Source organism: Engraulis encrasicolus, chromosome 12 (genome assembly GCF_034702125.1).
Source record: "Engraulis encrasicolus isolate BLACKSEA-1 chromosome 12, IST_EnEncr_1.0, whole genome shotgun sequence".
NCBI lineage: Eukaryota > Metazoa > Chordata > Actinopteri > Clupeiformes > Engraulidae > Engraulis > Engraulis encrasicolus.
This window is the reverse complement of record NC_085868.1, coordinates 8,832,534-8,848,051: the sequence shown is the minus strand read 5'-3', so window position 1 is coordinate 8,848,051 and position 15,518 is coordinate 8,832,534. Positions and strand designations below refer to the sequence as shown.

The 15,518-nt window shown below is 47.2% G+C and overlaps 1 protein-coding gene across 1 annotated transcript in view; it reads right to left on the bottom strand.

The window, feature by feature from the left end:
- The window catches only part of kpna3 (karyopherin alpha 3 (importin alpha 4)), a 33,445-nt gene that overhangs the window by 13,400 nt on the left and 4,527 nt on the right, over nucleotides 1-15,518 (bottom strand). Inside the window, exons 2-6 of the mRNA XM_063211588.1 lie at nucleotides 12,921-12,965; nucleotides 4,065-4,154; nucleotides 3,777-3,806; nucleotides 2,964-3,016; nucleotides 1,195-1,290 (exon numbers count right to left, since the gene is read on the bottom strand). Coding sequence (XP_063067658.1) covers nucleotides 1,195-1,290; nucleotides 2,964-3,016; nucleotides 3,777-3,806; nucleotides 4,065-4,154; nucleotides 12,921-12,965 — 314 coding nt within the window. The remainder of the gene's footprint in view (nucleotides 1-1,194; nucleotides 1,291-2,963; nucleotides 3,017-3,776; nucleotides 3,807-4,064; nucleotides 4,155-12,920; nucleotides 12,966-15,518) is intronic.

Here is a 15,518-nt window from a genome sequence, read left to right as displayed (position 1 = left end):
GTTTCGATCCACACTTCATGACTCGATGTCCAGTTAGCTCACTGGAAGGACAGCTGCCTTCCCCGTTTCGAATCGGGCCTGTGTCTCTCCCACTCTCTGTCTAGCTCACTACCCACAAGCCTCTCTGTCTGCCTATGTCTGTCTGTCTCTCTCTATAACTCACTGGCTCACTCACTATCCACCATTCTCTGTCTGTCTCTCTCCGTCTCTCTCTCCCTGTCTCTCTCTCCGTCTCCCTCTCCCTGTCTCTCTCTCAGTCTCCCTCTCCCTGTCTTTCTCTCTCTCTCCGTCTCCCTCTCCCTGTCTTTCTCTCTCTCTCTCTCCGTCTCCCTCTCCCTTTCCGTCTCTCTCTCTCTCTCTCTCTGTCTCTCTCTCGCTCTCTCTCGCTCTCTCTCTCTCGCTCTCTCTGTCTCCCTCTCCCTCTCAATCACTCACTCTGCATCATGTATCTCTTCTCTTCCTTTCTTTCTTTCTTTTTTCCCTCCATGCATCCATTCTCCACCATCAGCCTCTCCCTCCTCCTTTGAGCCACTCCTCTCCTCTTTCCTCACACACTTACTCCACCCCATGAGTCTCCGTCCTCTCCTCCTCCTGTCTGTGTCTCTATCCCCCTCTTGCTCCCTGTTTGGTGGTGTGTGTGTGTGTGAGGGAAGGCTGCATCTTCTCTACTCTCCGCTTCTTCCTCCTCTCTTCCCTTCCTCACTTGCTCCCTCCGTGGTGGCAGTGGTGTGTGTGTGTGTGTGTACGGACTGCATGTCTGCAGGAGAAGCAGTATGGGACTACACAGACCCTCTCATCGAGGCAGTCACGCAGAGAAGGACAAGGACAGAGAGAGAGAGAGAGAGAGAGAGAGAGAGAGAGAGAGAGAGAGAGAGAGAGAGAGAGAGAGAGAGAGAGAGAGAGAGAGAGAGAGAGAGAGAGACAGAGAAAGAGAGACAGAGAGTCAGACAGAGAGACAGAGAGAGAGAGAGACAGACAGACACACAGAGAGAGAGACAGAGAGACAGAGAAAACAGAAATGGAAAGAGAGGACGAAAACAAAATAGAAAAGGAGGATCGACATTTACAGAGAGCAAAGCTTGAGAAAGTGATTCTCTCACTCCATTCTGCCAAACATTCATTCTTTCACAAACAACTGGGATTTTTCTAAGTCAGCACCATATACACGCACACACACTATCCCGCAGCACTTACTTGTCATCCCTCTCCAGGCATCTGACTAGAATGGGGAGGATTCCAGATCTTATCAGCTCATCAATGGGAGGGTTTCTATCGCTGGACAGTAATTTTCTGCAAGAGTGAAAAAAGCAAAACAAAAAAAGAGATTACAAATATAATCACACTAATGTTTAAGCCAATGAAAAACAAGCAGTTCATAGGTTTGACTGTAGGCAGTTTGCTGCACTGCTGCACCTGTACACACAGTCTGACCAAGTTACAAGAAAAGGCCCCATTGCAACTAATCTGCCCAGTTAGCCTTGCTGAAGCACTCATCACCAATCCTTGGCCAAATGTCCCAATCCAACACCTGGGGCCTCATTTATCATCAGTTCGTAGAATGTCTTCTAAAGTGTGTCTTACGAGTGAAATTTAGAATGTTCGCAAGTACAGAAAAATCGGGATTTATGAAACGTGCGTTGGCTGTTCCTACGCACACGTCTGCATGATAAATCCCACACCTTCCAAATCACTGTGCACGCGCGCATTCGGGGTAATTTGCATCCCGAAACGCCTCCAAGTGACCATATATGGTATTAAAATATATTCAAATGCCATGTTAATTCGAAGGCGCCACCCTGTTTTGACACACATGAACACACGCCAGTCGAAGCGCTGGCGGGAAGTGTGGAGATAGAAACATTTCCGCGGCAGGAGTGGAGGTGCTTTTGACAGAAGGAGGACAGTGTTTCAAAATAAGTAAAAGAAGGAGACACACATGGACGAAAACACTGTAAAATAGCACACTGTCATACTCCATTGTCATTCAAAGCAAACTGTACCTTGCACGGTCAATATTATTTGCAATTTTGTGTTTCTTCCACTCGCACGCATGGTCTGAGGTGTGCGTAGATTTAGGCACATTTCTACGTTCAAGTACATGTTCATAAATCCCATACTTTGCTCAGGAATGATCGCACGCACGCTTTACGCACAGATCTGTGTCTAAGAACGCTTGATAAATGAGGCCCCTGGTCACCTTATGGCTAGAGAAGAGACCTGGAGGGGTCTACAAACCGCAGTGTCTTGCAGCGAAATTTGACAGAGATGTTTTAGAGGTCTGAAAACATTGCATATTTTGTCCTTTTAATCGTTTGTAATTTTCTGCAAACAAATGCTCTAAATGACAATGTTGTCCAGAATTCGGAGCAAATGTTGTCAGTAGTTTATACAATGAAACGACAATGTTCGTTTTACTCACATACCAATCGATATTAAAATCAGATTTTTTTTTTATTGATGATGTAATATAGAGGGGGAGAAGTTCAAAATTGGCTCAATTTGTGAGAGAACATGAACACAATGTACAAAAGAGGATAATCACACCGGCTGCAATTTCAGTCCTGTCTGCTAGCCGGGGTGCCAGATAAAAGCACCGTAGCCTGTAACATATATTTTTAGTCTCTACTTATACCGACAAGCGCCTCTGAATAAAGTGAGAAAAGGGTTTTGTACAGACAGGCTTTGTTCCAGATGGTTCTTTGATACATGCTGAAATCATGAAACCGTGATATGGATTTGTGTCCAATCGCTGCAGGGGTGCCACCTAACACCATTTCAACAGGGCAGCCGTGGCCTAATGGTTAGGGAGGTGGACTTGCAGGGGGCTGCAGAGGCTGACAGGTTCAAATCCCACCCGTACCCTCTCCCTACACTTCCACCCATGGCTGGAGTGCCCTCCTTGAGCAAGGCCCCTAAGCCACATTGCTGTAGGGACTGTAACCAATACCAGGAGGGTGTCTTACCTGGCTGCCTGGACTGCGCTGAGCTGCACTACCGCGTTGTCGCTGGTGGCGTTCTGGAAGAGAGAGAGAGAGGGGTTTAGGGCACATTTAGAGAGATATAACTGGCTGTTTATAGTGTGCTACTGGACAGCATCCACCATAGCACAGGCAGTGCATGTACTTCATACGTGCACTGTCTCTTTCTCTCACACACACACACGCTGTGCATGTACACAGACACGCACAGCCGCACACACAAACACGCACAGGCGAGCGCGCGCACACACATGCATCTATCCATCCATCTGCCTTCCAGTGGTCACTGCTCAATGCCCTTCACACTCAACTGGGCATGCAGACTTTCCAGCAGAGAGACGGGGTAAATGTGGGCACGCGCCCATGTGCATATACAAACTAGGGATGGCGAAAATTTAAAAAACTCTTAACCGGCTACTGAGACTCATTAACCGGTGGTTAACCGGTTATCTTAAATCATACAACGTTCGCGTGCCTGATATGCACAGCACTGATTTTTTACATTTTTATTTTTCACATAAAGCCTTTTTTTTGCTGCGCAGACAGTACCTGCCATGTCCAGCCACTGTTGCCAGAGGGGAATGCTGAATTATTAACCTCAAAATTATCATTTTTTGGGGGGGCTTTTTGGGAGGAAATTATTATTATAATTATTATTATTATTACAACCGGTTAACCGATGGCAGAAAATTTTAACCGGCTAAAGTTGATCCGGTCGACTATCGCTTAAATGGTTACCGGTTAACATCCCTGATACAAACACAGGCACAGACACACACTGAGGAAAGCTGAGCTTACCTGTAGGATGGCCTCAAGTGTTACATTTTGCTGCAAAAACAAAAGGATTGGTTAGTTAAGGGTGTACAGCTTAATGCTGCCATTCCAAACATCGCACACAGTAGTTATAGCATTACGCAATCAGGTATAAAATGGGATGTTCATCGTCTACACATACTAAGTGTGTGTGTGTGTGTGTTTTTAAAGACTGTGATTGTTCATTGTGTACACATACCAAATGCGGTTATCCATATTTGCGTGCGTGCGAGTGTGTAATGAGTGTGTAACAGTTGTTGTGTGTTGGCTCACCGATTTGAAGTCTGAGTCTACATCAGAGTCCTCGAGACTCTCCTCCTGGGGAACGTTGCGCTTTTTCAACAAGTGCTCATCTCTCTTGTTCTGGAGGAGGAGAGGAACAGAGGAGGAGAGGAATAGAAGAGGAGAGGAAGAGAACCAGACTTCATTTTAATATACTTCACTATAGTGTTTAGGGTGCTCATCTCGCTTGTTCTGGAAGAGGACAAAAACAAAAACAAACAAAAACACCTAGTTCAGCGTTCAACTCGCCAGGTAATACAAATTTCATAGAGAGGATAGTGCAGCTGCCTAATTGAGCACCTATTTCAGGTAGGAGGGGTGAACTGAACTCTGCTGAAATGAGTGGATGTTACCTGATTGCCAACATTTGGTCATGTGTCATAATGCCCAAGAATTTTAGACTCAGATGTAACCTGCTGCAGGCCAATGATAATTGAGTGGACAATTACAGATGGCTATGGCACGAATGGTGTTTCTCAAGTCCAGCCCATCGATCAACTATAGAAGGATGTTATTTCCTCTCTACGGTTTGGAAGTGGAATTCATGTCATGACACAAGCATGCATACAGCGGCAGCAGCCCATGGAGAGATGCATTTCTCAACTAAAAGCCGTTCAAGTGTAAAGAACTTGACCTGAAAAAGGTTGGATGACTGAAACGCTGTATTAAACGGACAACATGCAGGACTTCTTTATACTTCAATGACAATCTCACTGGGATAATATCCTACGCACCTATCCAACTACAGAGGTGTACAAAAGAATCTGCTTGAACAGCTACACCACCACCACCACCACCAGTCAACTAGACTAGACATATCCACCACCAAGCGCAGCGATGGTCCATCACAGCTTCACTAGATAGGGCCAATATATAAAAGTAAAAATATGCAAATAAAAAAAATGCTGCAGCTTTAAAAGCAAAAATAATGCAAATGTGGTGGAAATATACTCAATTCACACCAGTAGAATATTTGCAGAGACTCAAAAGACTTCAGCATTTTTCAAAAGCAAGCCATAAACGGAACAGGAGGAGTGTAGGATAGAACCTGGAAGAACGCTGTCTCAGAGTTTCATCTGCTAGCTACCTCTGAAGTTCTGTTTGGAACAGAGTAGGCCCAACATCTCCACAATCCCAGGCCTGACTGCAGAAGACAATCCTGCCCCTGTACCTTTATTACTTTCTTGAAATGAGAAAAACCTGCCGACTATATTTTATTGTTGCCGACAAATTCTGTCAAGCCTGAAATCAGGCACTGAACCGGAATACCATCAGTCCTGTATAATCCAGAATCAAGCCTGGAGACACGTCTCCTGCTAGAGATGTCAATAACTTTATGGCAAACTAAACCAAACCGAGAGAAGAGGAGAGAAGAAGCCAGTCTCTACTAGAGACAGGCTAAGCAGATCAGCTTTAAAACAGTCAGACAATAAATATAGATGTCAGGACTAGGAAAGAAAACACACTCTTCTGTGTGTGTGTGTGTGTGTGTGTGTGTGTGTGTGTGTGTGTGTCCGTTTCTCTGAGAGAGTCTGTGTTCAGGACAGAGTCACTCACATACAGAGACCATGAGTCAGCTTGGAGAGAGAGAGAGAGAGAGAGAGAGAGAGAGAGAGAGAGAGAGAGAGAGAGAGAGAGGGAGGGAGAGAGAGAGAGAGGAGAGGGGAGAGAGATAGGAGAGAGAGAGAGAGAGAGAGAGAGAGAGAGAGAGAGAGAGAGAGAGCAAGAGAGGGAGAGAGAGAGCAAGAGAGGGAGAGCGAGAGAGAGAGAGAGAGAGAGCGAGAGCGAGAGCGAGAGAGAGAGAGAGAGAGAGAGAGAGAGAGAGAGCGAGCAAAAAAGAGAGAGAGAGAGCGCGGGAGAAAACACTCAAGGGAGGGAAAAAAATGCTGAACACAACTGGCTGCCGAGTGACTCAAGAGGAATGTGTGCTAGAAGGAATGGGCTGTTGAGTTTCTCTCCGTCTCTCTCTCTCTCTTCCTTCTTCCTCCCCTCTTCCCAGTTCCCGCTCTCCGTCATCTGTCACTGACTCCCTTCCTCTCTCTCTCTCTTTCTCACTCCTCCCTCTCTGGGTCATGAATCCTGTGCTTTCCTGTTCATCCTTTTTCCCCTCCCCTGTTCCCGGTTCCCACTCTCCATCAACCGTTACAGACTTCCCTCCCTCCTTCCCTCTCCCGGTCCTCTACTTTTTTGTTAATACTTTTTTTCCTCCTTCCCATTTCAAGCGCTCAGTCATGTCACAGAGTTCTGCACTGACTGACTGACTGACTGACTGAATGTCAGTCCACCATCCAAACTCCTGTCCTCCCTTGTGCTTGCGACCTTGTATGACGTTGCAAGATATCATTGACGACAGAAGTTTGATTCAATATATGAAAAGCGTAATTCGTAGGTCATTTGCAATCGGGATGTTGAATGGGCGAAAGTCCCCAAAAAGTTGGTGTGGCTAGGCTGACAGCTGGGAAACTTAATCATTTTTTCTCCAAGGAGGCTGGTCATCAGCAAAGCACAAGGCCACAAGCACAACCCAAGGATGGGAGTTTGGGAAAATGCAAATTCCAAATTCTCCCTGCTTGGGTATGACTCCCCATGACTCTCTGGGTCGTCGGGATGTTCCTGGTTGCTCTCTACTTATCGAACCCTGACAGCCCCATGATGTGTGCTGGGCCACTCTATTGAGGATGCGCACCGGGGCACACACCGCTCTAGGCATCTAAACAGACATACAGACACAGCTCTGGCCATCTACACACACAGACACACACACAGACAGACAGACAGACAGACAGACAGACAGACAGACAGACAGACAGACAGACACACAGACAGACAGACAGACAGACAGACAGACAGACAGACAGACAGACAGACACACACACAGACAGACACACAGACATGCACACACACGCCAAACAGGAAGCACAATTGGCAGCAGTGCCAGATCCCCAGGCAGCTGCCCCTCAGCCTCCACACCCCCAGTGTGCCAGCATACAGTGCCTCACCAGCCTGGGGCCATCTGATTGGCTGAAGAGGAGGTGAGTGGCAGGTGTATGGACCTGTTAGAGGCAGCCTGATGCAGAATGAAAGTTGACTGGGCCCCTTTTGGAGTGGTGCGGGGTGCAGGTGACCTGCTTGGCTGAGAGCCAGAGCTTAAAATGTGAAGAGCGGAGCTGACCGGGGGAGGGTGGAGGGGGAGGGGAGGGGGAGGGGGGAGAAGGTCGGAAGGGAGGGGAGTAGGGAACCCCTTTGGTGAGGGTACAGCTGAGGCACAGCTGGGGCACAGCCTGAGGGAAGGTGGCAGAGCGGGAGGGTGGGGGTGGGGAGGACGGAGGCTCGGTGTTGTCAGAAGGAGGGGAGAAGGGAACCCCTTTGGTGAGTGTTCGACTGGGGTACAGCCAGGCTACAGTAGCCTTCTGACATTTTTTTTGGTTGGGTTAGGGGGGACAAAAGTGACCCAAATACAGATGGCCCTGGACAAACTGTCCCCGGTAGGAAAAAAAACACACACACACACACACTCTGGGCTGTATTATATGCGTCAGAGCCAGCCAACTCTACAAGAGGCGGGTCAGTGTGTGTGCATATGAAAGAGCGAGATAAAAAAGGTAGAGCGTTGCAGGGGAAAGGGAGGGAGAGAGAACAACGAAGAGAGAGGCTGTCTGTACAAGTGAGTCGTGTGTGTGTGTGTGTGTGTGTGTGTGTGTGTGTGTGTGTGTGTGTGTGTGTGTGTGTGTGTGTGTGTGTGTGTGTGTGTGTGTCTTGCACTGCATTGTATACAGAGCCAACGGCCCTCTGCAATCCCGGCACACAGCAGCGGTGCACTGAGTCACTTTGGAGCCCATTCAGCCAAAATGACAAACAGCACCATGCATCACACTCCACAGCTAACGGCCCACAGCTTAGCAACTAACTAGACACAGGGCTGGCTGAGGATGGAGGACCCAGCAGTGTCTAACTACTACACCCCTCCTGCTCAACACTTCAGGACCGTACAGCACACCACGACAGCATTCATTGCTCAGGGCGAGCACCGGGTAGAGAAATTGGTGGGAAGCTGTTTGTAAGCACAGCTATGTTCAACATGAAGAGGTACGACGTATGATTTTAAAAGTACCATAAATGAATACCCCCGACCCCTTGAGAGGGGGTAGAGATAGGGCCGCCGACCGCTATGACTGGGCTCAGGACAAAAGCAACTGAAAGACCACAGGAAGAACAGTGCTTCTAATAGAAGATAACTGATGTGTTGTCAATAAAGCAATCAATCAATCAAACCCCCCTCTCAATGCATGCAATGTAATGGGGTCTCAATTACCTTCCCTGCCCCTCCCCATGTCCTGGGACAACTGACCAGCCCTGGAGACATAGGTTCCCCACCCTGCTGTAAATGCTCCAAGTACCTAAAATGCCAGAGAACTGCAGCACATTCTGTAATGGGCTAGATATTTTCTTATTTTGACATTCTTTAATTTTTTTCTCTGTAAGTCTGGGGCCGGACTGAACAATCGGGCGAGCTGCATGTGTGAGACCTCTGGTGTAGTCTCAGCTAATTAACATTTTTGGATGTGAGCATCATTAACTCATTGAGTGCCAGCCATTTTCAAATTCAGATCGGGGGGTTGCCAGGCTTTTTTCAACATTTGAGTGTTTTTTCAAGAGCCATGAAAATTTGAATTATTTGTCTATGTGAACAACAAACATACCAGATCAAGGTGTTAGGCCCCACCCCCCATACAAAAAACGCAATTGACTAAATACCAAGTCTTTGGCACTGTGCCGTACATTCGGAAAAGACTCGTTTTCAAGTCCATGGCACTGAAAGAGCTACGCGGCATCTGCTCTGCATGTCATAGTATGAGATAGTAAATTCCAAGCACAATTGGTTAGCTGGTTACCCTGATCAGGACGATGGTTGAAAGCAAGCCTGGTTTCAGACTGACGTCTTTTTTGACAAGAGTCAAAGTCGTGAAAACTAATCAGGGAGCAGTCTGGGGTCGGCTTAAAGCAGCAACATTCCAGACTACACGATGGAACGCTGCAACTGACCATTCTGAGGCTGCAACTCTTCCAGCTCTGGTTGACTCTGGCTCACGTCCTCAGTCCTGGGCTGGCTAATATGGGTATGGAGCAGCGCCAGGCAGAACTGGGTTAGCAGCGACACAACACCCACCTGATGTTGGCACACATGCCAGCGGTCAGCTGAGTTATGTGAATGGGGCTCATGCCCGAGTGAGGGAGAGAGAGAGAGAGAGAGAGGGAACGAGAGAGAGAGAGAGAGAGAGAGAGAGAGAGAGAGAGAGAGAGAGAACGAGAGAGAGAGAGAGAGAGAACGAGAGAGAGAGAACGAGAGAGAGAGAGAGAGAGAGAGAGAGAGAGAGAGAGAGAGAGAGGAGTGGGAGCAAGGAACTTGGACCACTTAATAACCACAATGGCTGATTACTGCTGAAAGACACAGAGTGCAGAGCAAACAGCAGCAATAAGCTAATTTTACACCTCCATCTGGAGTTAAAAAATGAGCTGTACATTTCTCCTGTTCTTCCCGATGTTTTCTGTCTGGCAACTCTAGTTCTACATCCAAGCTAACAATTATCATTGAATCTTATGGGACTAGCTAGCGAACGAGAATGGCTGGAAGAGAGAAGTAAAATTCAATTCTTTATCTCCAGGGAAGGTGTAATTATTTCCAGAAATGGCAGGGTATCGCTTTAAGACCCTCGTCCAGGTGGCTTGGGTGTGTGGGGAGCAAAGTTTAGGACGTTCCAATTACCACAGAATGATAATCATCATCAAAACAAACAAAAGACATTCCTCACACCTCGCTGTGGACTGACCACACATTACAGGCCAAGCCGGTCACATCTTGGCGCCAGCAACATGGGGAGGGAAGGAGAGGGGGAGAGAAGAGCAATGCATCGATGGACAGTTAGTGACGCATAGCTATGGCAATGGTGACCGTGTTGCTGCTGCTCACAAACAATTCCCGATGGCATGCATGCATGAGAAGGGAAGGGCTCACAGTGGAAAGTTCAAAGGTCACCCTTGAGGAGGGGGGAGAGGGTCAGTCAGTGTTTCTAAACATGGCCAGAGGGTCAAGGGTGGGTAGAGGGGATGACTCGGTCTCAGAGAGGGTGATGCTGGTGCGGTGTGATGCTGATGCGTGTGTGTGAATGTGTGTGTTGGGGGTCATTGTAAAGGAGGGCAAGGGATGGGAGGGGAAGGGAGGACGGCCACCAGCAGCAAAGTTGGATCTCAGATCAGGAGGTGATGCTGCTGGTGGGTGGAGGGCCACTGAAGACAAACAAGGGAATATGCCCACTTGCAGCAAAGCTTGAGGCCAGCTCAGTTAGTGCACGCACGCACGCACAAACGCCAGCCTGAGGCCAGCTATGTCAGCACGGAGCAACACACGCGCGTACACTCAGCGCAAGGCTGGAGGCCAGCTCAGGCAGTGTGGAAGTGACTCACAGGCGACAGAGGAACTGGCAGAGGCAGAGCAGCCGCCAATGCAGCACCAGTGTCTTTTGGCCAAATAAACAAATGCATGCGTGACTTAAGAATTTGATGCAGAGAATTTAGAGGCTCCCAATGCTCATAGTCTTGGGTACATTAACTATGTGCGTGTATACAGGTCTCTGAGGTTTCAAATGTACCATATGGCCACCAGGCACTGGCAAACTAAAAAAGAAAAACTAAAAAAACATCCTTTTATCACTAGCGCCAACTTCTATCCTTACGTCTGTGTGTGCAGCATCTATAGAGCAGTGTACTTAATAGTGTGCCTGTGTGTGTTCGTGTTATATATGGGAGTGGGTTTGTTAGATGCAGGTTGTGAGCATACGTATCATGTGTGTTTTGGCATGAACAGAAGATGAATAGAAATAATACAGCTATCACTACAGCAGTTTTCCCTTGCCCATCTGTTTTGCCCACCTCTGCTCTGCCGTTTGATGTGAGCGAGCGACACGCGCTAACTAACTGCTGCCTGCCTGAGCGCAGTCTCCTGTGGTGCTGGGAGGCAAAGAAACCGAGCCAGATTAAAAACGCTTTGTGAAACACACACACGTACACGCACATACGCACCTCACGCCTGCTAACTCCCAGCCAGGTCCTCCACAGTCCCAGAATCCCTCGCTTCGTGCTCGCCCACACTGCTGCCCACGCACCACCCGCCTCTCACTGCTCCGATCTGATAGCCTGCTGCTTCACCGTGTTACGAGTGCACCAGAGACAGCGAGCCGGCCCATCTCTCCACCCGTGGCTATCTATTCATCTCTGTCCGTGTGTCCTGTCTGCCTGTCTAACGATGCTACGACCAGAGACTACGATCAGCTCCATCTCTCTACCCATGGTTATCTATTCATCTCTATACCCATGGCTATGTATTCATCTCTCTCGTCTATGTCTGTCTGTCTGTCTGTCTAACAAGCAGTATGGCCATTAAATCTGCTAGTGCTCAAACAGTCACCACATATTCCCACAAGCTTCTTTGCACAGTATTCTCCTGCTCTTTAGGCCTGCAGTGAAAGGGAGTCTAGTTCCAGATTCAAACCCGGGCGATCGGGGAAACCAAACAGAGGCTTTGATGGGTAAACTTTGACTTTGATTGCAAAGACCCTGCCTGGCTCGTTGGACGTATGACAGTCAGAGCACAACTCTCGTGATGGTCACATCACTAAAAGGCCACAGACTGAATGGCATGTAGCAGGGAGCGAGGGAGTGAGACTGATGAAGCTATTGGGAACAGTGGGCACAGGGTCAATGAGCGCTCAGCACTGTCACATGCACAAAATACTCTTTCAAACAGATCACGAATATTAACAGTCAAAAGGGGAGTCCAACTCTTCTTGTGCAAAAATATTAAAAAGACATTATTTAAACATGGCTATTGTACTACAGTAAGTAGTCAAACACTTCCATTTCCAAAGCATCTCTGTGGTTGAGTCATGTGGGAGTTACTAGGCAAACAAAGGCTAGAGCAGTCACAGAGAAGAAGGATAAACAAATTGATCAGGTCAGACTGTGATATCCTGAAATTATTTGGTTGGCTGACCTGAAGTGAATTCATTTGTGCAAAGCTATTAAGCCACACCGTTAAGGATGCAGTGCACTGAACAAAATGACAACCAAATGAGGCACCACACAAGGCTTGTCGAAAACTGTATCTGGCAATCAACCAAACAGCGAACGGGGTATAGGACAGGGGAAACACAACACTCAAGTTATGACCAAATATCTGTGACTGGATAAAGTTAGATCTAATAGCTGCAAACATGAACAGAGTTTACCTCTGCGGTCTGAAATTGGCACTCAATTATGCCCTCTGTACAGAATTGGAATGAATGTATGGTTTAGACCAGGCTAAGAGGCAATGAGTCATCGCAAGACTTGTTGAAGGCTATTCATAATCATAATCAGGGCTCTAAATTAACACCAGCCAACCGGCCAAATGCTGGTGAATTTTCAGTTTGGCTGGTAGAAAAGAAAACTTAGTAGCCAGTTTGACCCATTAGTAAGTGTGTTTTGGCTAGTAAGATGAACATATACTAGCCATTTTGGCTGGTGATGAAAATTTTTAATTTAGAGCCCTGATCATAATGAACACAACAGTAAGGCCATTTAATTCTATTAATAGATATAAATTGTATCATTGCAATTACAATGAAATCTGAATAAAGGATTAAAAAAAAACACCAGACACGCCACGTGCTGCACTGCAAAGGAAACTAGTGAACCACATGTCTGGCATCTCAAGGAGTAACTCACACTAGCACGCACACGGGCACACACACAGTAGTTAAGGTAAGGTATCGGACACACTCACATCAACACTCCTCATACGTCATTACGTACCTTTCGCAATTCTACTGTCACTTCATTACGGTGTCTTCGCATTGTCTGGAAAGGGGAGGAAAAAAAGAGGATTAATCACAACATGAAAACAGCAAATACAGAACTAGAATCAGAAAAGCTAAAAAGAGCAAACATATCAACACTAAAAACACAGACAGGTGGACTACATTTGAAATTCGTGTGTGTGCACTCAAGACAGACAGACTAATTTCCAACCAACATGGTGCAGAAATGTCAAAAACACACAGAGGAGTGTGTACACAGATTTAGAAATTGAAGGAAGTCTGTTCCAATTTCAACCAATGTGATGATTAGGGATGGAACTTGATTGAATATTCGGTCTATGTTCGAATTTAAAATAGTCCTTTTGAGTACGAAAATTTAAAATGCAAGTCTCCAAACCCACACACCTAAAAAAATGCAGACCCCATGTAAACATTCTGTATGGGTCTCCCTTACTGTGATAAGTGACAATGAAGATTAGAGCAGTTTTTCATTAAATTTCTATTCAATTCTATTGAAATAACAATTTCAATTCACTCAGCAAATACCAATGGATTGTCTTTCATTTGAACACGAAAGGTCCGTCAGAAAGCCCCCCTCCCACACACAGTTTACAGCCATGGAGAATAATATTCGAGAACTACCGTATATTACCAAATAAACGCCCTTGGGCAAATAACCGCCCATGTCCTAATAGCCGCCCAGGGTCTGACCCCATTTTGTGAATTAACCGCCTCTTCCGAATAACCGCCTATGTCCAAATAGCCGCCCACCGGCTGTTATTTGGATAATTTGAAAAAAACTTGGTACCATAATTTTATTTGCTGCTTTATTTAAAAAGTGTATTTATTTTTAGTATTGCTATTCTATTTGACAATTGTTGCACTACTGCCATGTTGAGGCCTTGTTGATCTCCTGTCTTTTGATAGCCTACCTCATGTTGATTTCTTGTTTATTGATACAATATTGATATGTTTACAATAGCTTTTACATTAAAAAATTTTTGTACCAAAAATACTGGACAGTAACCATTGTAACCAAATAATGGCCTGGTGCAGGCTGGTGCAAAAATAAATAAGAGCCTTGTGCAAATAACCGCCTGCTTCTTTTAAACGCCCGGTCTCCAAATCGATTTTGTGAAATAAACGCCCGGGCTACTATTTGGTAATATACGGTATTTGAATAGTAGCCATCAATTTTCGAATAGTGTGCTTGCCAAAACTTCCAATCCCTCGTGACGATGCATCCTCTCCCATTCCATTCCATTCCAGCTCCACTTTGGAACATGGAACCGAGAGCCAGCGGGACCAAATGTCCATTACTCAGGGAGGTGCCTGGACTGGACTGGGGAAAAAAGCCACCAATCGGCCATCACCAAGGCAACCAAAACGGCCCAGCTGTCACTCAAAACCACAGGGCTGCACACACGCTAGCTCATGTTGTAATCGTGTTGTCATCTAGACTTCATGCAGCATTACACAGCACACTCACCAGTTGCTGAGCAGTGAATATTGCTGTGTGTATTTAGGTGAGGCGTTACATAACTGGTAGAAGACGTGCACTGCAGAAGGGAGTGTAAACCTGTGTGTGTGTGTGTGTGTGTGCGCGCATGCGCACGTTTGTCTATGTGTCTGGGGATCCCCTTCTATCAGGAAAAACAGAGTAATGTGGTTACATCGATCTCGTCTTCTCAGGGAACCCGGAGGACTATACACAAACCCCGTGCAGACAGAAGCTGTGTCACACACATATACTGGGACAGGCAGGTGCATGGAAAGAAGCACAGAGAGGCAGACACAGAGACAGAAACACGTCACACAGAGACAGGCCCTGCTTCATCCAGTGTGTTCCACAGGAGTCTGTGACTGCAGTGTCATGGTAAGGGGTGGTGTGGAGTGGTCTTCAGCGTGGGGGTTAGTGGGGTGTCTCCAGTGTGAGGGTTAGTGGTAGCAGTGTCTGCAATGTTAGGGGTGTTGGGCTGATGGCTGGCTGCTGGATCGTATTAGATCTTGTGATGGAGCGTTAGGGCTCGCGTTTCAGCAGTAGCGCTCTCTGCAAGCGGCCTTTACGCAACCAGAGGGGAAAAGGGAGAAATATCGCCTACTGCGACGGGTCGAGGTGGACAGAGGGTGTGGGTGTACTTGGAAAAGGGGCACAGCTACTGGGTCGGTGGGAGGAGGGGATCTCTCGCTCCTCCACACACACAGGGCTATGCTGAGCGGTGGGGTGGCGGAGGGGTGTGGGGACCTCTGTCCTCCGCAAGCACGCATGCACGGCTATGCCGAGCGAAGGGGTGGGACTGAGCTTGGTAAAAGGTTTGAGAGTCACTGTAACGAGGGGCGGGGGCTGCATGTGCATATCTGAGTGTGTGCGTGTAAAAAGGGATAGAGGCGATGGTGGGGTGGGCTGGGGATTTGAGCTGGGGGAGACGCTGCGTAATGATCAGGGGGGGGAGGGGTGGGGGGGTTCGGGGCTTGAAACACAGACAAGACTGAGCAGCATCACCAAAGCAGCACCCAAGATATCTTCTAATTAAAACAAGGTTAAAACCAGAGAATCAAACTCATATTCAAACCATTTAAAAAGAAATACAGC